At 39.2% G+C, this 22,311-nt stretch overlaps 1 protein-coding gene across 1 annotated transcript in view; it reads left to right on the top strand.

Annotated features, from left to right (window-relative positions):
• The first annotated feature begins 6,824 nt into the window (after positions 1 to 6,824).
• Positions 6,825 to 22,311, top strand: part of ERO1A (endoplasmic reticulum oxidoreductase 1 alpha) — a 43,794-nt gene continuing 28,307 nt past the window's right edge. Inside the window, exons 1-4 of the mRNA XM_082832610.1 lie at positions 6,825 to 7,172; positions 15,534 to 15,653; positions 16,459 to 16,542; positions 18,063 to 18,101. Coding sequence (XP_082688736.1) covers positions 7,059 to 7,172; positions 15,534 to 15,653; positions 16,459 to 16,542; positions 18,063 to 18,101 — 357 coding nt within the window. The 5' untranslated portion in view covers positions 6,825 to 7,058. The remainder of the gene's footprint in view (positions 7,173 to 15,533; positions 15,654 to 16,458; positions 16,543 to 18,062; positions 18,102 to 22,311) is intronic.

The following is a 22,311-nucleotide window of genomic DNA, read 5'->3' on the forward strand; positions in this document are numbered from 1 at the left end:
ATGAATTTGTGAATATGTTAGACACTATGATAGGTAAGCAGAGATACAAAAAGACTAAGAAATATCATCGGTTCTCAAGGAACTTAAAATATTGTAGAATAGAGAAGAAGTGAGGTGACAAGGTAGGGTATATCTTAGTTTTGGAAGGAGGGATCATTAAAAGTGATGTCATAACATACAGTGATGAAATTTTTTTAGATCTTCAAAATATCATTTTTAAGGATAGTCTCCTAACCTACTAACGTATAATGTAGCATTGATGGGTGTTGTGGTTTTAAAATATGTACACAGATTCTTTGATACTTCCCATTTCAAGAAGTGGAGCCTAATTTTCCTCCCCTGGATCTAGTGACTTGTTCTGGACAAATAGAATAAAGTGGAAGTGACAGTAGACAACCATTGAGCCTAGGTCATGAAAGGCGTTGGAGTTTCCTCCTTACTCTCCCTTGGACCACTCCCTCTGGGGGAAGCCAGCTCTCATGCCAAGAGGACACATCAGCAGGTCTGTGGAGAGACCCACACGGAAATGAACAGCCAGCAAGGAACTGAGGCCTCCTGCCAACAGCCATGTGAGTGAGCCATTTTCGAAGCAGAGCCTCCCACCCTAGGCAAGCCTTCAGATGACAGAAGCTCTAGTCTTAATTGCAACATCATGAGAGACTGAGTCATACAACCCAGTTCAGCTGTTCCTGAACTGCTGGCCCACAAAAACTTGAGATAATAAATGTTTGTTGTTTTAAGCCACTAAGTTTGTGGTCATTTGTTACATGATGACAGATAACTAATACAACAGGAACTGATATTTTTCTAGAGAGAATTGAGAAACAGTACCAGATAGGCAAGTAGCAACTACTTTTGCTCACATATCAGCTATAACACTTGAGTTTTTAGAAATTTGTCATTCCAAATATCTACCCCCAAATACTTACCAGAATGCACTTAATTGAATGTGTCTATGGCCGAGCAGCAAGATGTTGTTGTAGAAATAGAAGTTAGAATTCCTAGCTTCTGGGAAATACTCTTCTTTAATCAAAGTAATACATAAAGTTTTTTTTTAGTACTACAAGTCTTAGATTGAAAAAGAGGAGTCTACTGCCCCAACCTATTCTATCCCTGAGCCCCACTATCCAATTATTTTTTTTTATTAATTTTTTTTAATTTTTATTTTTGGCTGCGTTGGGTCTTCATTGCTGTGTGCGTGCTTTCTCTAGTTGTGGTGAGCGGGGGCTACTCTTCATTGCAGTGCGCGGGCTTCTCACTGCAGTGGCTTCTCTTGTTGCGGTGCACGGGCTCTAGGCGTGTGGGCTTCAGTAATTGTGGCACACGGGCTCAGTAGTTGTGGCTCGCGGGCTCTAGAGTGCAGGCTCAGTAGTTGTGGAGCACGGGCTCAGTTGCTCCGCAGCATGTGAGAACTTCCCTGGCCAGGGTTCGAACCCGTGTCCCCTGCATTGGCAGGCGGATTCTTAACCACTGTGCCACCAGGGAAGCCCCTCCAATTCTTTAACTTGTTTTTTTTTGTATTTATCTCCACATTTCTAACTAATATGCTTATGCTGCTATTTCTTGTTAGGTCAATTTTAGGCTTTATCTTTTGACTTCCTAATAAGAAAGATAAAGATTCAGCACCCTTATATTATTCCAGATTCCCACTTTCCCTACCTCCACCCCCCCATATACAATATATACAAGTTTTGGTTAAATCACTGTCCAGCACTTGTCTTATCGTGGGGCTATGCAAGTCAAGCAATATACTATAGTTACATTTGCTTTATTGTAAAATTGTTTTGAACGTCCTATAATTAAAAGCTGCCTCATTTAAAAAATATGCTTAGCTATTTTTTAAAATCACTTTTTCTTCCCAAATTTACAATACAATTGTAAAATTCCTCTGAATAGTGTTTTTCAGAAAGTCACATCAGGTATCCCTCCAGTCCCAATTTTAACTAGAGACACCCCTACTGGAGGCCTCCATCTTCTTCTAGGGTTGCTGCATAACTCCCTTCTAGAACTTTCCTAGCTCCTCTCTTGTGTACTATCTTCTCTTTCCTGATACCCAGGTCTCCTCTTTTTTGTTTTACTCCTTTGTTTGGTTGGATCATATCCTTTCAGTGAATTTTCCTAGAAAGGATTTAAAGATGTACATTATTCTTTGTATCTAACAATATCTTAATTCTACTCTCATATTTGATTAATAGTTTGGCCGGCTATAGAATTCTCAGAATTTTGGAGGCCTTGCTCTATGGTCCTGTAGCTTCCAGTTCATCTGTAGTACCCTTCTGATTCTCAATTCTTTGTCAGGAACCAAGATTTCTTTGTTCTTTTTGAAATTTTTGTCTCTGTTAGGGACATTTTCCATCCACTGACTGGGCATTTAGTATGCCCAGTGAATCTAGACAGCCATCCCTCCATTTGGCTATTTTCTTGAATTACTTCTAAGATTATTTCCTGTGTTTGCATGTTCTCTCTAAGTGGTACTCTTATTAGTCAGACTGTTCTCCTTGAATTAGTCCCCTTATTTTTTTTCTATCTCTTCTCATCTATTTCTGCCATTTTGTCTTTTTCTTTCACTATCTAGAAGATTTCATCAGCACTTCTAATGGCTGCAGCTGGAAACAAGGTCTCTGGAGGAATCGTTAGCAGTTCACTAACTATAAGGCAGAGAGGTGTTGGAAGTGAAGTTGGAGAAATAGATAGGGACCTTGAATGTCGTGCTGAGAATCTTGAATTTAATTATTCAGAAGCATCAGATCAGGAGCATCACAGATTTTAGACAGAAGTGTGATTTACATTTTTGAGAAACCAGGCTAGCAGGGAAGACTATTTTTTGAGGGGTACAACCCTAGAAGTTGGGTAATCAGTTAAGGAAATATGGTAATAAATCAGGTGAGCAATAATCAGGGCTGAAACTAGTCCTTAGTCATAAAGATGGAGAGGAGGAAATAAACTGATGACAGAACTGGCAGGACAGAATAGGTTATGGAAGGTGAAAGAGAGGGGGAGACTGAGGATGGTTTCCTGATTTCTAGCTGTCTAGATACGTATGGCAATGTGATCAAACATTTCTGAGAAAACCAGATGGCTGTGTTCAATAGGCAGCTGGATTTTGAAGCTCAAGGAAGAGATCTGAACTGGAAAAATAGATTTGGGAGTCATTAGCATAAAGGAAATATTTAAAATCATGAGATTGGGCAAGTTTCTCCAGGGGAGAGTATAGATGAGGAAAAGCACTGAAGAAAGGATAGAACACTGGGGAACACTCACATCTTAAAGGAAGGCTCAGGGAAAGCCCATGAAGGAGACAGTTAAATAATATCAGAGAACTATAAGGAGGATCTGGAATGTTCAGTGCACAGGAAATTGAATCAAAGAAAGAAGGAATCTGCTTTGTCAAAATGCAGCAGAGATGTTATGATTTCAATGAAAAATGGCAATTAGATTTGCCAATAAGAAGGTCAGGTAAAGAAGAGTAAGAGAGTGGAGTTGGCAACCAGACTGCACATTTGGCTAAGGTATGATCCCGAAGTTAGGAAGTGAAGTCAGTTACTATTTATAGTTCATCCTTTCAGGAACCTGAGGTAAAGAAGGTGATGACAGAGCTTAGGTGGCACGTCTCCCCAACTCAGATGATGTCAAGCAGCCCAATAGAAAAGTCTAGCAATACAACATGTGCACACTTACATTCAGTAAATATTACATAGATCTAATCAAGTATCAGAACCAGACCTTTAGGTTATTTAGCCTTTCTTCATCTTGTGTGTCATAATAATCCTTTTCCTTGATCACATTTTTTTCCTTAATCATTTCCTTCTAGTCAATTCAACGTCAGAAAGTGTTCATGTACTGAGAAGTTTCCCACAGAAATTCCATTTTGAGAAATTGGACTCAAGCCATTTCCTGCTTTGGTCATTAAAAAAATAATAATAGCTGTTATTTGCAGAGTAAACAGAATTCTGTCAAGAAATGCTGTGTACATTAAATCTAAGTCATGTTATTGTTATGATCACTAGTATTAGAATAACAAGACCATGGCCTTGTTCATCTCTAAAAAATTTACTATTGTTTAGCAAAGTTATAATATATGGGAGGCTGTAGTTTCAGAAATCCAAGGTTGAACTATGTACCCTGTGGATGCTCCCTAGTTATTTGATAACTAATCGGTTATTTCATGGCCTTAACATAGGCAAGATGGTGTGAGAGGAGGCAGAGTTGAAGAAGTGAACTCACACAAAGGACCAACTCAAAAGGGTTCTCAGGGAAATGTCAGTAATATTTATACAGTATGTATAAAACTGTATTTTACACATTCTAAAATCACTTACAAATCTGGTAGGAGAAAATATAATTTTCAAGACAATAAAGTAAGATCCAGCAATCTCACTTCTGGGTATATACCCGGATATCTGTACTTCCACATCCATCCAGCATTATTCGCAATTGCCAAAGCATGGAAACAACCTAAGTGTCTGTCAGCAGATAAATGGATAATGAAGATGTCGTATACATATACAATAGACTATTATCCAGCATGAGAAATTTGATACAACATAGATGGGGCTTGAGGGCACCATGCTAAGTGAAATAAGTCAGACAAGACAAATACTGCATGGTATCACTTATATGTGGAATAATAATAATGAAAAAGCAAACTCATAGAAACAGAGAGTAGACAACTGGTTGCCAGGGGCAAGGGGGTTGGGAAAGCAGGGAGAGGTTGATAAAGGGGTACAGACTTTCAGCTATAAGATGAATAAGTTCTGAGAATCTAGTGTGTAACATGGTGACCATAGTTGATAACACTGTATTGTATCATTGATATTTTCTGAGAGAGTTGAACTTAAATGTTCTCACCAAGGGAGGGGAAAAGGGTAAATATGTAAGATGATAGATGGGTTAACTTGATGGGGAGAATCCTTTCACAATGTATATGTATGTCAAACCAGTTAGATATACACTTTAAATATCTGACAATTTTATTTGTCAGTTATACTTCAATAAGGCTGGGGAAAAAAGACAATAAATTAAAAAAATTGTCTTATATGGTGATTGTTTCTGATTTTAAGTTTGCTAGAAATTTGTTCTGGGCAAGAATTTGAATCTTATGGACTAGAGTCTTCATCCTGGGAATACTGATGTTTTTAAATTCTCCCTAATTACGGGCTATTGCATCAGAGTGAAATCCAGAGCTGATGATGTTCAGATTGCTTCTTTCTGCAATTTTAGGCTTTATTCATTTAGTTTCCCCCTTTTCATACTGTGTCTCTCATTTTTGATAGCTTAATCTTCAGATATTAATACTGTGGCCATATGAAATATATTCATTCATTTTACAAACGTGTGCAAAGATTTCTGGGAGTCACAGGCATGTTTGAGACATAATCCCTGCTTAAGGAGTTAAAAGAGATTACAGTTCAGTGGTAGAAACATAAAGTAGAACTGTCATAAAAGATTACATACTAAATTCTATGGGGTGTCCATCCATGTGCAGGGACTGGGTTTTATACATCTTTATATCTCTAACGTCAAGCTCAATCTGGCAGAGTGTAAGTTCCACCCAGTGGAACTGGGTGAAGAGGAAACCAGGAAGACTCATGATGAGGGATTGAGTGAGCTGGGTCTGGCCCTAGAAGGATAAGTAGAACCCATACACAGTATAGTGAAAAAGTAACTTTCGGAGTAAAGCGAGAGATTGTATTAATATGCACACATTGCATTTTGTAGATACTAAGATCAGAGCTTCCCCGGCCCACCAGGATGTCAGATGATTGGTAACTTTTTAATTACATGTCAATTCACTTGGCAGTGATGGACAGAGCATAGGGTTTGAGTCTCACCCCTACCATACCAAGTGATTTTTAATAACGTATATAAATTCTATGCCTATTCTTCTCAGCTAGAAAATAGGTGTATAATATCTATTTGAGGCCTACTATATCCTAGAATTATGTCAATAAGTGATGGCTTTTTAAGAAAAAACAGAAGCAGAAACAAACAGGAAAAGATTTACCAAAAAACTAAATAGAAATATTTTAGCTTTTAATGTAATATGTAAGATGTTGGAACGTTTTCCAGTTTCACCTTGAAAATTTATCCTTAAAAAAAAGCTGATGGACCCATCCCACAGCTGGGATCAGAGGACCTGGCTCTCTCACTGCCCAGCTCCCATTCCTATAGCTTACATTGCCTCACCTCTCTGGGCCTGTTCCCTTCTATAAAAAAAACAGTAATCTCCCCCTCTGTCCACACAGTAGCCACTGGCCACATCTGACTATGAAATGTGGCTAGTTCGTAAAAAATACACATCAGATTTCAAAGCTAAAAATAAAAAAATGTAAAATATTTTATGAATCATCTACTATTGAGTATATTTTGAAATATTTTGCACATAATGGTTTCAATAAAATCGATTATTAAAATTAACTTCACCTGTTTCTTTTTGCTCTTTTGATGTGACTACCAGAAAATCTAGATTAGATATGCAGCCCTGGTCTAGATAGATGATCACGAATATCCTTCTCAGCCTAGGACTCAGCCAGGGCCACTGTGCACACGTAATTCAGTTTGATTTCCTCGCACTGAGATACGGAAGGACTGGCTGGGAGTGAGCAGGCTGGGGCGGGGACCTGCCGGAAGACACAGACCCCTCCAGCTTTCGCTCCGGCTCGGCTCTCGGAGCGGGAAGGACCCCGACTCCCACGCGGGGCTGGGGGTAGACAGCCCATTCCAGTCTCCGGGCCCCGGGAGTTAAAGGGGCCGGGGGCGGGCGCGGCGCGCCGGGAGGGGCCGAGCCGCGAAGCGGGTTGGTGCGTCAGCCTCACGCGTGGGGAAGGAAGCGGGCCTCAGGCCCCGGACTGCCACCGCGGGGTCCCCGGCACGTCCGCAGGCTGCACCGGGAAGTGGCGGCTTCTGAGAGGCTGGAGAGCCGAGGGCGGGCCTGGGAGGCGGCCGGGAGGTGGGGCGCGGCCGGGGGCAGGCCCGCGCGGGCTTCATCTGCGGACTCACGGCCTGCTCCCGATCGCTGGGGATTCCGAGGCGCGGCGCGAAGACCGCCCGGAGCGGCTATGGACCACCGCTGGGGCTTCCTGATCGGCTTCCTGGGCGCCGTGGGGCTGCTGGGCTCGGGCCACGGCGGGCAGCAGCCCCCGGAGACGGCGGCGCAGAGGTGCTTCTGCCAGGTGAGGGGTGTGCGTGGCGGCGCTGCGGGTCCCGGGACCCCTGCCTCCGCCGTGCGCTCTGTCCCGCGCGCCCGGGCAGGTGGGGCGCTGGGGGTGCGTCTCTGCATCTCCACCCTTCCGGAAGGAACCCCCTGTGCTTCTGCTCCCTGGCAGGGGCTGAATCCTCTGCAGCTCGCCTGGGTTGGTGTGGACCGGTTCCCCCCTTCCCCCCCCCGCCCCAAACAGCCTGAACCGACGTCGAATCGCCCTCCCGCGCTTCCGATCAGGCGTGGGACGAGAGGTGTGGGTGCACCGCTGTTTCTACCTAGTTGGTTTGTGCGTCTTTTTTGGTCTTCCCTGCCCGGGGAAGGTGTGCGCGCGCGCACACACACACACACACACGCACACACACAGTCACACTCAGTATTTTTATTTTCGCAGAACCTGGGTCTTCCTGACTTCTAATTTGACTTGGAACAGTGTGGGCTGTGCCTGTGCTGGATGTCTTCTCCAGCCTTTCTGGCCAGGACAGGCTTTTGCAGGGGGGCTGCCCTCAGATCTCCCTGTCAGGCAGGAGAATGCCTTCGTGTGGCTTTTCTGTGTCTAAGCCTAACTGCCTGGTGTCTTGGGGGCCGCGGTTGCCCCGTGACTACTCGCCCTATGTGTCCTTTGTTTTTCCTGAATGTAGTGAGACTCTTTTACCGTGATATCCATATTGCCGGTCTGAATTGGGAGAACGGTCCTCAGTGCACAAGTTTAATTACAAGCTTATTATGGTTATTTCCTTCTGTTAGTAAGAGATGTGGGTTCCTTGAGAAAAAAATTCAAAGAAAGTTACAGGTTTTTGGTGCCCACAATATCTGATATTTTAATATCATTATTCTTAAAGTCACTTTTGGTTGGCTTCTGTTGATAAAAATTACATTTTATACAAAATTGAGATATGGGTATCCAAATTGTCCCTTTTAAGTAGACGTTACTATTAACTTATCAGAAATAACATTTTATGTGTGTAGGGGGGGTAATACTATTTCACAGAGGAAAGAAGAATTTAAATATTATGAGAAGAGGTGTCATCTCTTTCACTGCTTTAAATTCTTGGATTTTATTTTTTGCTGAGTGATTTGGAAGTTGGGGTGAGTGATAACTGGGAAGGTGTAAGAGAAATTGAAAGAAAATTGCTGCTTTATAACTAAGAGATTGAAAAGCTCCTTTACCTTCAGTGATTATAAACAGTATACAATCAAGTACTTAAAAGAAAAAGGGTAATTTTTCTTCTGCTTACAAATATAATGTATCACAAAGTTTAAACATTTAAAAATAAGTAAATTAGAAATAAGTGGACTTAAAAATAAGGTATTCAGGGCTTCCCTGGTGGCGCAGTGGTTGAGAGTCCGCCTGCCAATGCAGGGGACACGGGTTCGTGCCCCGGTCCGCGAAGGTCCCACATGCCCCGGAGCGGCTGGGCCCGTGAACCATGGCCGCCAGGCCTGGGCGTTCGGAGCCTGTGCTCCGCGACGGGCGAAGCCACAACAGTGAGAGACCCGCGTACCGCAAAAAAAAAATAAAAATAAGGTATTCAGTGCAGAAAGATTCCATTGTAACATTTTCAACTATATTCTAGAGATTTGGATAATGGAATAAAAGTACATGTTGAACTTTTAAACGTTCACTCCCCTCCCCCATAACCATTTTAGATATTTGATTAAAATTGGGGAGCTTTTAGTTTTTTATATTCATTTACTTTTGCTTCTGATTAGTGTTAGGCTTTTTTACTCTTTCACAATATTTTCAAGATTAAAATACACAAAAATCTGTTAGACCTCTTTCATTTTCTTTTAGAACAAGAGTGACTGTTTTTCTTTCCAGAGCCAAATTAAAAAGTAATAAAATGAGTAAAAAAAAATTAAGGGAAATTTAAAATGGTTTAGTTAAATAAACTTAAAAACAGAGACCATCAATTCCAATTCAATAAATGAAACATGTGTACCTTAGTTCTAATTATGTTCAGTAATAGAAGGGATGGGGGAAAGGGGAGGAAAGGAGGGAGGGGACTGTGACGAATAGACATGAAGAGAAAGATGGAGACAAACATATTGACATGCACACCGAAACAGAGGGAGAGGCAGATAAAAGAAAAAAGTGGAGAAAGAAAAGATAAGGGGAGGAACAAATTATTCATTCAAAAAACATTTATAAACACTATGTACATTGATCTGAGAGTTTGGAATACAGAAATAACTATGGCATAATCCCTGCTCTGAAGAGCTTACAGTTCAGCACATCATGTTCTTTGGGGCTTGGGAAGAGGTGGGGATCCTAGATATTTTTTTAAAATTTAAAAAGTTAGTAAATATTGCTAGAAACTAAATTTTCACCTGAGATTTGGAAATACAAGTTCAAATCTTGTCTGGTTCTATTTGCAGTTTCCAACTGGCCACACAGTCCTGTTGACTCTTTTTCGTTTATAGTCACATCCCTTTCTTCCTTCCTGCTGCCTGTGCCTCTTACCACTTCTGCCTTGAGTTACCACACCATCACCCCTCACCACACTGTTGCATGGGTGCCTGACTTAGGGGTTGTGATTTGAGCCAGAGCAGCATGTAGTTAGTTATTCGACCTTAGAAAGTCATTGAAGTAAAATGTACAAAGCTCTACAAATAATCAGACTAAATTCAATAAGCATTTATTATACTATGAACAAGTTTTGAGAGATCAAAAAATAAAAAGTTACAATTTAGTCCCAATTCCTGACACTCCAGAGTACGGAGACTGGTAAATAATTGGTGCTCAGCAAGTGTTAGGGAAATTATAATACAAGATGTGAACACTACAGGAGCTGAAGTATATTCTTAATTGAAGATGGGTTGACAGCTTCCAATGAATATTTAAACTTAGTCAGTTACTGCAGCGGTCCCCTACCTTTTTGGACCCAGTGACTGGTTTCATGGAAGACAGTTTTTCCACCGACGGGGGCCGGGGTTGTGGGGTGGGAGGATGGTCAGTCAGTAATGCGAGCGATGAGGGGCGGCAGAAGAGACACTTCGCTGGCTCTCCCTCCTCTCACCTCCTGCTGTGCAGCCCAGTTCCTAACAGGCCACGGACCGGTAGAGGTCCTTGGCCCCGGGGTTGGGGACCCCTGAGTTATTGCATATGCCTGTTAGTTGACATCGCATCCTATTAAAACCATTTTCACTGTATGTTGTAAGTTCTTTTGAGAATAGTGCTTCAGCTTAGCTGCTCAAAGTAAGTGATCAATTGTCTGGAACTTATAAATCTTCCTTATATACATTCCCTTTCCCCCAATCCCTGTATCATTCTGTTAAAAAATGTTAAAAAAAATTTTTTTACACAGAAAATTGGCTTTTTTCCCCGTTGGTATACAAGTTTGTGAAGTCTAACACATGTACAGTTTTGTGTAAAAACCCCATAAAGCAGGACTCACCCTTTCTTTAAATCAAAATATTATTGTAGTACGTATGGGCTTCAAGTAAATGAAGATTTTTCAGAGTTTATTCCTTTGTGACAATTATTTCCTCGTTATGCACCATTAGATAGAACGAATGTAACAGAACTTTAGTTCCAATTCATGGAATCCCAGGATGCATTTTAAAGAAATCACCTCAGAAGAGATATTGAAGCCCAGATACGGAGTCAGTATGGACATCTTTTTCATCTTTTTAAAATTAATTAGAGATGAGTTTGTAAACTTCTATACTCAGAATGTTTTATCTCCCTTAATAGAGCTAATGCTGGTAACCCTCAGATCCCCTTGCTTGAATGCAGTGAATCTCCATCAGGTTAATGAAAGGGGAGTAGTTCACATAGTCCATCATAGCTACTTCAAAGGTGGATTATTTTTCCTTTGGAGTGCGTTGTAGATACACTCTGCATTCATGTATTTTAGCAGTCTGACTTGTCTGGGTGTCTTGTTTAGGTCAATTTAAAAAAAAGAGTTTTTGTTAGTCAGAGTGGCTGGGCCATGGAAGAGACACTTGAGAATATGCTAAGTGGTGGGTGGAAATAAGTCCAGGATTAATACTTAGTCAGAGGGATCTTTGAAACAGGTTATACTGGAGAGGGGTCCATTGACTGTGAATGCTTCCAACATTCCAGGCTTTTCTGAACAAAGCAAGTGGACCAAAGTGTATTTAACGTTGGTTGCCATACTTTGGGTCATTTAGCAACAATTTAAAGTTCTAGCAAGACCAAGACTTTAAAGAAGAAATAGCTCATAGCATTCCATGTTCTTAGAATGGTGCCTACTAGCCAGGATAGAATCTTTTGGTGTTTCTATTCTTTCTTTAGCAGTTGTCCCAGTCTGCTCTGTCAGTGAATGAATGTTTTTCATGTTCTTTTTTTTTTTCTAATGGTCATAAAACTCAATAAAATTTAGCACAACTGCAGTTCTTTGCCAAATAAAGCGCATTTTGAGCACTTTTGAAAGGTATTTCATACAAGTATGAGGAATGTATTCTTACAGTGCTTTGGAAAAAAAAATCTATGGTAGGACTGGAAGTTGTTGGGACACAGGAAGACCATTTAGAAAGTGTTTTTTGTTTAGTCTTTCATTGCAAAGTAAAGGATACCTCTATCCAAAAACTAGAGAACAAGCAGGCCAGTGTATTTTCTTTTCCCTTGCCTTTTGTATTTTGGTATTTGGTCCAAACCAATCAGAGTCAATGGAGAAATAATGGAGCTAACATTTGGTTATCTAGTTGTGTGTTGCACTGGAGCTTCAGATGTAAAATGTTTGGAGAATTTTAACTGCAAACCTGGCCTTTTGCTTTGGGGGAATAGCAAGCTCCCTGTCACTGGAAGCATTTAAGCAGTGGTAGGGTAATAGTAATGATCAACATTTATTGGGCATTTACTGTGGGTCGTTTTATCTTGATATCAACTCTTTGAGATGGGAACTACTGTTACTTCTATTTTTGTACTCAGATAGGAAATTGAGGCCTAGAGAAGTTAAAAAGCAGGGGCAATGTCAACAGCTAATAAGTACCAGAGATGGGATTCTACCCTAGAAGGCCTGACTCCAGAGCCTGCCTGCTATCCACTGTTATACACTACCTCCCCTTGAGGGTGTGTGAGGGAGGGGATTGCTGGGTTGCTCTGAAGATAGCAAGAGAAGACCTTCAAAGGCTTTCCAGCTCTTAAGAGACCAGGACTTTAAACTGGGTGATATTGTGTGTTAGGCCTACCTTGGTCCTTATATCCACCACCCTCAACAAGGGCCTTTCCATTGCTTCCTATTAGTCTGGCCCTCCACAAAACCAAAGCTGATCGTCACCTGAAGCCTAGAGCAGCGAGCTTCAAATTTTAGCATTCATCAAGCACTTTGTGTGTATGTTGCAGAGGCGGGGAGGGGGGTGCATTTTTAAAAGATTTGGATTCCTATGGTAGGGCCAGAGTTCTATTTCACTTTGGGAGATAGTGTAGTGGTTACTTATGCAGCCATAGCACCTTTCGAAGTACAGCATCAAGCCATTCTTCTTATAAATCAGCACCTGTCTTTTGGTCTTAGTTTAGGTAATAGGACTTTGCTTCGTTTCCAAGGTTCTGCCCTGGGTCCATCAACTGGAGTTCTGCCTTAGACTTTTCCTGAGACTCTATTCTGGTAACATGCCTGGTTCTCTACTTTCTAGAACTGGGCCTGGAATCATACCTGCCAGACTTCCTTGCAGGGATCAGGTTCTGCTGCCTGTTGGCAAGCTTATTTGAACAGTCAGATGGCTTGGATTTCCAAGTATCTGCCTGCCTCTCCTTTGCTGGACTCTTTCCATCCAGTGAAACTCCTTTCACCCGCTGCTGTACCTCCTTAGCTGCCCTGTGGCCTGTCATTGTCGTTGGTAATACCTCCTACTCAATTTCTAAGGTAAGGGGCAGGAGATTTTTAAATCTCCCATTGTCCTGCCTTCTCTTCCTCTGTGGCCTCTAGGTTATAAGCCACCTCTGCTCTGGAGGCATCTTGCATTTCTTTCTGATGTGGGGCTTCTTATCATTCCCTTTGTAATTAGGATATAGATCCGTAGAATATTGGACACAAAGGGTTGTTTGCCTTTGCTGCTTGCTTTCCTTGCTCTGTGAGTGCATTCCTGCCCCTTGAGTTGGCATGGTCTGGCACTGAGCACCACCATAGGTGACATGGAAGTACATAGTTATAATTAGGCAGTGCAGTGCTAGGCTCCAGTGAATGAGAGTGACAATGGACAGCATTCATTAATTCATTCACCAACCCATTCCACAAATAATTATTGAGCATCTACTGTGTGCTTTCTACAGTGCTCAGTACCGGGAATACAAAAGTGAACAAACATGAGCCTGCTCTCAAGGGTCTTAACTCTAGTGGGTGGGAGTGAGATAGATACATTCAGTACAGTGAGGTAATTCTTGTGTAGGAGTATGTGGAGTGTCATGGGAACACATACGAGAGACAGTTAACTGAGCAGGGGGTGAGTGGTACCTGAGGGGCAGCTTTCCAAAAGAGGGGAGGATAGATTTTTACCTTAAAAGTGAATTCCTGGGGTGGGGGGAGAAATGGATTGCCTCAAACCCTTCCTCTTAAGATTTTTGTGTTTTTTCTTTTGTGATTTAATATCTCTATCTGGCATGTGTCTCTTTGGCCTTTGCAGCCTTTGTGCCTGTTGTTCTTTGTATAATCATTTGTGTCCAAGAGGAGAAACAGTAGCTTATTTTATGTTCTTAGAAGTTTTGCTTTGAAGGCTCAAAAGAAAGAGGTGTGAAAAATCAAACCATCTGGGTTAGAAGCACTTCTGTTTTGTTGGTACCCAAAATTAGGACTCTAAGATTCTTGTGTACTCAGATAATTTTTACAGGAAACAAGGACACATTTGCGTATGAAATGAAAATAGTTATTACAGTGACAAAATATGTAGATCAGATTTCTAGAAACTGAATTCTTTAGTCCAAAACAAATAAGACTAGGCAAATTGGCTAAACAAACAAACAAGCAAAAAACTTAGCTCTTGAATATTGCCGTCATCATCCCAAGTATTCTTATCTCTTAGGTGAAAATTTTCCATTACTGTTTTGTGATGTTCTAAAATTAAAAGATAGTGTAGGATTTTACATATTCCAAAAGGAAAACACCTAAATTTAGTATTTCAATGAAGTATTCTTAATTTGTTTCCTTACCAACAGATTTTTAAATTATTTTTTTATTGTCAATAACTCCCCTAAAATATAATCCAAAGTGGTTTATAATGTAAATATTCAGACCAAAGTATAAGGATCTCTTTTCTGCAGCATGCTGTATATTAAAAAAATAAAAATTTTAGTTTAAAAAAATCATAATATATTTTTTACTTACTTAAAAGCACTGCTTAATTAATTCTGTTAGGTGTTTGCCTAGTCCCAAATAAACATCTCAGAATTTTAGCTTCACAGCTGTTAACAATGTCTGATTATAATATGATTTCCCATTGCCTCTAATTATAACATGATTTAATAGTTTGATTTAGTAAATACAGTTAAGACATTGGTTTTAAGCACTTGAAGATCAGGATTGGCTTTGTGGTTAATTTGCTATCTCAGTGTTGCTAAGGATAAGTCATTTCTAAGTACCATTTCAAATCTATAAAAATTGTCATGGCCAATATTTGAGGGTTGTTAGATCCTTATAATGAGTTATTGTTTCTCTTATAAATTCAATATCACTTCTTTTTATACATTCACCAAGCTAGTCTGTGACCTACACATCCTGTGGGAAACTAAAATAAGGGAAAGACAGAGACAACTGAATTATAAGAATATAGAGTCAGAAAAACCAAGGATGGGAATGCCACTGGGCTTCAGGAAAGATGGTGGAAGTGGGAGCAGGCAAACCCTAGGGAATCCAGCTAGCATATGTTCTCCATCTCCTACCTCTGCTTCTCTGTGTCTTTAAAAATCTTTCCTCTCTCTACCAACTGGCTCACGTGGTCCTCAGTTCATGTGATGGAATATGGTCTGAGTTTACTTGTTCACTGGTTTAGTGACGGAGACATTGCTCCTTCTTAGCCTCAATTCCTGATTCCTGGAGAGGGGACCATGACTTGTTTTGGCTTAGATGCCCAACCCCGGTCAGTCTTGGGGAGCAGGGTTATAGAGTGGCTGCAGGGGACCAACTCTTTGGGGGTATGTGTGTCATTATGAGCTCAGTACACCCACCCTACAAAAGGTATCCACTGTGTTCCTATAGGTATATAGTAAGAGCAATAGCATCACTAGATTATGGTCATGTCCCATCTCAGAAAATTATGGGGAGGCGGGAAGCTAGGGGTTGGTTGAGTAAAGGGCTCTTTTATCATAACCATGTAAGGAAAAAACCCTGTTGCGTCTATGACATTTTGATATAATATTCCATTTTCTTTGTAACAGGTTAGTGGTTACTTGGATGATTGTACCTGTGATGTTGAAACCATTGATAAATTTAATAACTACAGGCTTTTCCCAAGACTTCAAAAACTCCTGGAAAGCGACTACTTTAGATATTACAAGGTATTTAAAACAATTTTTTTGGTATAGGAACACTTAACGTTTAAATGGGTAATTACATTTTCTTAGGAATCACTAAGCTTCAAAATTGTGCTTATTATTTAAAATTGAGCAAGGCTATATTAGGAAAATTCAATTCACAAGAATGAACCATATGGTTCTAAAACGACCCATTGGATACTTTTAATTTCAGTAATCGAGTTTTGAACACTAGAGTTAGAACCTAGTTGGTCAAATTGAAGTCAGAACAGAAACTGTTATATCGTTATCAAAGTCATGAGTTGTTCATAACATTCTAAAACATCAGATTTACTCCAATTAATTTAAAAAGAGAAATATTTTTGAGAAGAAGCATGACTTTGTTCTGACCTGTATTGTTCTAACAAGTCACTTGTGACATTTTATCTTGAGATATCTATTGAAAGAGTTGAGAAAACCTCATCATTGGAGTATGTAGTTACAATCTGAGTTCACAATTGTCTGTTAGCTGTTACTTTCATTAAAAGACTGTGAGTTGAAAAAGAAAAAAAAAAGAAGACTGTGAGTTGAGCAGTGATAACATGAGCTACTTTGGCTCCCCGTTGCCATCTGTTCAGAGTCTGTTTAGTAGCAGAGTTTGTCATTTTAACCAAGTCTACCAATTTATTCATACCAGCTACACACTTATACCACCACTGAAATTTGATAGTGGAAGAAATAGAATAATTGTAGCTGATAACATGACCAGGTTATAGTATCATAATTCCACATCTGTCTGTTATAATCTCAAAATTCTTTTATAACTTTTTTCTAATATTTTATTTTACAGGTAAACCTGAAAAGGCCGTGTCCTTTCTGGAATGATATCAGCCAGTGTGGAAGAAGGGATTGTGCTGTCAAGCTTTGTCAATCGGTAAGAACAGTGTATACGTTTAAGAACTGTCACATGTTTTTTTGAATAATTGTGACTTTTGAAAGGGGCCAGTATAACTGAAATAACATTTCAATCCTTAGGTTAAATATAATGTTGTTTAAAATTAACATATTAAAAACCTAAACTTACAAATATAAAACCTATTTTGAATTATTCTGTCTTCATAATAATAGAATTTAAATTTTGTGGTTAATATAATCCTTTGATTTATTACTGAGATTAATAGTTCTTTTGGCTTGATATTTGTTTTTCTTCTTATGTCTTACCCAAAGTTATGTTTGTGGTATTAAAAAAAAATGAAATTAATTGAGGTACAAATAAAATCTCTCCCTTTTTCTGTGGATGTATTAATTTTCTTCCTTGGGAAGGGTCTGGACAAAACCACTGGCTTTACTTAGGAATTCTCAGATTGGCTGCCCATAGAGGCTGGACTCTCTGTCAGTCGAAAGGCCAGTTATTTATCCCCTTTACAGTGAATTAGAACAATGTTCTTTCACTTCCATTATTAATTGGCCAATGTGAAAAAGAACAACAGTATCCAGTGTTAGTCTGGGAATAAGAAATGAGCACTCTGGTGGCTAAGTCTTTTTGGAGATCAATTCAGCAAATGTATCCAAACAATAAAAAAGGTACATATCCTTTGACCTAGCAATTCTGCTAAGAATTTCACTTACTAAAATAATTAGATAGATGTCCAAAGATGGCCATAAAGCAATACTGAATATTGTAAAGATGTCAGTTCTGCTGAAATCAGTCTATAAATTTGGCATAGTTTATTATATGAAAAAATTAGAAACCATCTAAATATCTGGTCATAGGAAAAGACTATACATTGACCTAGTTCAGAGTGTAGGAGAGTACACAATAAAGTGATTGTCCCTGTGTGGGTCCTTCCCTTTGGGCAGGTGTAATCTATTTCAGGAATGTACTGAATATACTTAGCATTAGAATAGCTAAGTATTCTGTTGTGGCAGAGGCCACAACAGTGAGAGGCCCGCATACTTAAAAAAAAAAAAAGGAATAATGGCTAAGTGGCTATTTTTACATTTCCGTGCTGTAATATAACATGTGTATAATCCATAGCGTAACTTGTTGGATTTTTTGTTTACTTTTTTTTTTTTCCTTTTTGGGTTCGCGAGCCTCTCACTGTTGTGGTCTCTCCCGCTGTGGAGCACAGGCTCTGGACGCACAGGCCCAGCGGCCATGGCTCACGGGCCCAAACGCTCCGTGGCATGTGGGATCTTCCCGGACCGGGGCATGAACCCTTGTCCCCTGCATCGGCAGGCGGACTCTCAACCACTGCACCACCAGGGAAGCCCGGACTTTTTGTTTACTTTTAAGAAATAACATAAAGACTGCCTAACTATTCTCAGTTCAAAAATAATCTGTTAACTTCAGTAATTTGTTCTGTGAATTTTTCTTATAAATCATAGAGCTTTAAAATATTTTTTCAGAAGATAGAATAAATGTCATCTAAAAGCATTTAAAATTTTTTTTAGGATGAAGTTCCTGATGGAATTAAATCTGCAAGCTACAAGGTATGTACATATACTCATTAATGTGTCACTTCCCCTGCCAGCTACTACCCCACTTCTCTGGTCCCCTTTGCAGTGAAACCCCTTGAAAGTTATTTGTACTCAGTGGCTGTAATTCTTTTGTTTCTTTTCTTTAACCCTTTATTAAAGAAAGCTTGAAAGGTAAAAGTAGAGGGAAGAAAACAAAATAAAACATGTGTACCCATCACTCAGCTTTAGCAATTACCAATATGTGGTCAATCTTGTTTCATTTGTACCTCCCATTCCATTCTCCCAGTTATTTCAAAGCCAATCTGAGATAACTCATTTTGTTTACAAATACTTCATATACATCTCTAAGACAAAAAGCACTAAAAAAGCCCCACATAACCAAAGTCAGGGTTCCAATTTCTCTAGTTGTTTCATACGTGCCTTAATAGTTGATTTAAAACAGGATTCAAACATATTCCACACATTGCGCTTGGTTGATGTCTCTGTCTCTCTCTCTCTCTTTTTAAATAAATTTAAAAAATTATAATAGTTTTAGATTTACAGAAAAATTGTAGAGATAGTACAGTTTTTCCGTATATTCCATACCCAGTTTCCTCTATAATTAACATCTTACATTAGTATGGTGCATTTGTTACAATTAATGAACCAATTTTGACATGTTATCACTAATTAAAGTCTAAAGTTCATTCAGATTTCCCTTAGTTTTCCACCTAATGTCCTTTTTCTGTTCCAGGATCCCATCCTGGAAACCATATTGTATTTAGTTGTCATGTCTCCTTAGGCTCCTCTTGGCTGTGACGGTTTCTCAGACTTTCCTTGTTTTCGATAAGGTGTTTCAGAGGAGTACTGGTCAGGTATTTTGTGGAGTGTCCCTCAATTGGGATTTGTCAGATATTTTTCTCATGATTAGACTGGGGTTATGTATTTTTGGAAAGAAGACCACAGAGGTTAAAAAAGAAACAGTGCCATTTCATCACATCCTATATCAGGGGTACATACTATCAACATGACTTATCACTGTTAATGTTAACCTTGATCACCTGGCTGCGGTATTTTTTGTCAGCTTTCTCCACTGCAGATTTATTCTTTTTTTGCCCTTTCCATACTTTATTCTTTGGAAGGAAGTTACTAGGCCCCGCCCACATTTTAGGAGTGCTTCATCTCCTTGAGGGTATAAATTGTTTGGAATTCTTCAGTGTGAGAGATTTGTTATCTTTTCCCTCCATTTCCTTATTTGTTCAATCATTTCTTTGTCTTGTGGGTATTTATTTTCTATCGTGGATTATAACCTAGTACTCCTTTATTTTGTTGTTCATATCGTTTCAGTTTTCACACTTGGGAGCTGTTTCAGTTGGCTCCTGTGTCCCTTTGACATACCCCCATCACTGTTTTTTTTTCCCTTTTGATAGCACTTCTTTATTTTCTGGTTCTACTTGAACATTTCTTGCTCTTAAGTCTCTTTTAATCTAGATTCATTCCCCACCCCACTGCCCTTTTTCTTTCTTTGCCACTTATGTGTTGAAGGAAATGAATCAATATCCTATAGAATTTCCCACATTATGTATTTAGTGATTGTATCCCTGTCATGTCATTTAACACATCACTCTCTTCATTTTCCATAAACTGGTAGTTAAGTATTATAGCTTATCAGAGTCAGATTCCCCTTTAAAATTACTTATTTTCTGCTTTATTGAGGTACAGTTGACTAATAAAATTGTAAGATGTTTATAGTGTACATTGTGATGATTTGATACATGCATACATTTTGAAAGGATTCCTCTCATTTAGTTAATTAACTCATCCATCATCTCACATATTTATCTTTTTTTTTTTTTTTGGTGAGATCATTTAAGTTCTACTCTCAGCAAATATAAATGATACAACAACAATGATACATCAACTGTGGTCACCATGTTACACATTAGATCCTCAGACCTTATTCATCTTATAGCTGAAAGTCTGTACCTTTTTACCAACCTCTCCCTGATTTTCCCACCTCCTTGCCCCTGGCAACCACTTTTCTACTCTCTGTTTCTATGAGTTTGACCTTTTTTTTGTTTCTACATATAAGTGATACCATGCAGTATTTGTCTTTCTCTGTCTGGCTTATTTCATTTAGCACAGTGCCCTCAAGGCCCATCCATGTTGTAGCAAATGGCAGGATTTCCTTCCTTCTCATGGCCGGATAATATTTCATCATATATATATATCTCACATCTTCTTTTTATATTCAACCATTGACAGACAGATTGTTGACATATCTTGACTATTGTGAATAATGCTGCAATGAATATGGGAGTGCAGATATCTCTTTGATATCCTGTTTTCATTTCCTTGCGATATATACCCAGAAATGGGATTGCTCGGGCATTTGGTAGTTCCATTTTTAATTTTTTGAGAAACCTCTATGCTGTTTTTCATAGTGGTTGCACCAGTTTACGTTCCCACCAACAATGCACAATAGTTGCCTTTTCTCTTCATCCCTGCCAATGCTGGTTATCTTGTCTTTTTGGTGATGGCCATTCTAACAGGTGTGAGGTGTTGTCTCATGGTTTTGATTTGTATTTCCCTAATGATTAGTGATGCTGAGCACCTTTTCAGGTACCTCATTTGTATGTGTTCTTTGTAAAAATGTCTTTTCAGTTCCTCTGCCCAGTTTTTAATTGAATTGTTTGATTTTTTGCCATTAAGTTGTGTGAGTTCTTTAATATATTTTGGATATAACCTCTTACCAGATAACTGATCTGCATATTTTTCTCCCATTCGGTAGGCTGCCCTTTCATTTTGTTATTGGTTTCCTTTGCCGTGCGGAAGGTTTTTAGTTTGACGTAGTCCCAATTTGTTTATTTTTGCTTTTGTTGCCTTTGCTTTTGATGTCAAATCCAAAATACCTTTGCTAAGTCCGGTACCAAGGAACTTACCCTCTATGTTTTCTTATGGGTTCAGGTCTTAAGTTTAAGCCTTTAATCCATTTTGAGTTGATTTTTGCACATGGGGTAAAAAAGGGGTTAGTTTCATTCTTTTGCATGTGGTGCCCTGTAGTTAGATATTAAGGCTTATCAGATTCAGATTAATTTTTTGATATATATTCATTAGAGTTCCTGTGTACTTACAATTGCATCACATAATGTCTGGTTTCCTCCTTTTTTTCATGATGTTAAGATTGATCTTTTGGGTCATTATACGTCCATTATAATGTTCCCTACTAGCTTTTTACCTGAAGGTTTTACCAGCCTTGATGATTATTACCTAGTTGCGTTATTTCATTAGGGGTTTGAAAATATTGATATTCTAATTTTATCATTTTTCCTATACTAACTATCCATTATTATTGTATAAAGACCTTTTCTTGTCAACTCTTTGGATGCCTTGAAATACAGTTTATCTAGAACACATAGAATAAATGCTTCATTCTTTTCCTTTGTTTACCAGTTTTCAGAATAATTATGAGTTGATGCCCCAGCACCCTCCAAAGTTGCCCAATAAGGTTTTTATTTTTAAGTATTAATATGAACTTAAGTTTTGACATATTTAATGTATTGGAATCTTCTCTAGTCATTTAGTCATTATTTGTTTCAATACTTGAGTTCCATCTTTGGCCATGAGAAGCTCCTTCAAGTTAGGAATTGTTGCCTTTTGAGATGATCCTAGTAGTCTTAGTAGATTTTTTTGCTTTCCATTATGAAAAGATGTCCTAGGCTTAGTTTGTACCTTTCGTGCTTCAGTCTTGGAATTAACCACTTTTCTATGGAACGCTTAGCTCTTTTAGTGAGAAATGGTGTTTAGTGATCATAACCTGAGCTATTGCGGTGCTAATTCTTACTGGGTTGTCATTGTTTCGAGGTCTTTTTGGTGAACAAATTCAATTTTTGATTACAGGGTTTTAAAATACACCCAGAATCTTACAATCTTTATTGCTACTGCTGTATTTCAAGTCATTATCACTTTTTGTCTGGATTATGGCAGTAGCCTCTTAAATGGTCTGCCTACTTCTAACCATGCTCTCTATATTAGTCTGTTCTAAAGACAGCAGCCAGAGTGATTTTTTTCCAATAAATTTATTTATTTATTTATTTTTGGCTGTGTTGGTTCTTCGTTGCCGCCCTTGGGCTCTCTCTAATTGCAGCGAGTGGGGGCTACTTTTCATTGTGGTGCACGGGCTTCTTTCTCATTGTGGTGGCTTCTCTTGTTGAGGAGCACGGGCTCTAGGGTGTGCGGGCTT

Source organism: Leucopleurus acutus, assembly GCF_964270905.1.
Source record: "Leucopleurus acutus genome assembly, chromosome: 1".
NCBI lineage: Eukaryota > Metazoa > Chordata > Mammalia > Artiodactyla > Delphinidae > Leucopleurus > Leucopleurus acutus.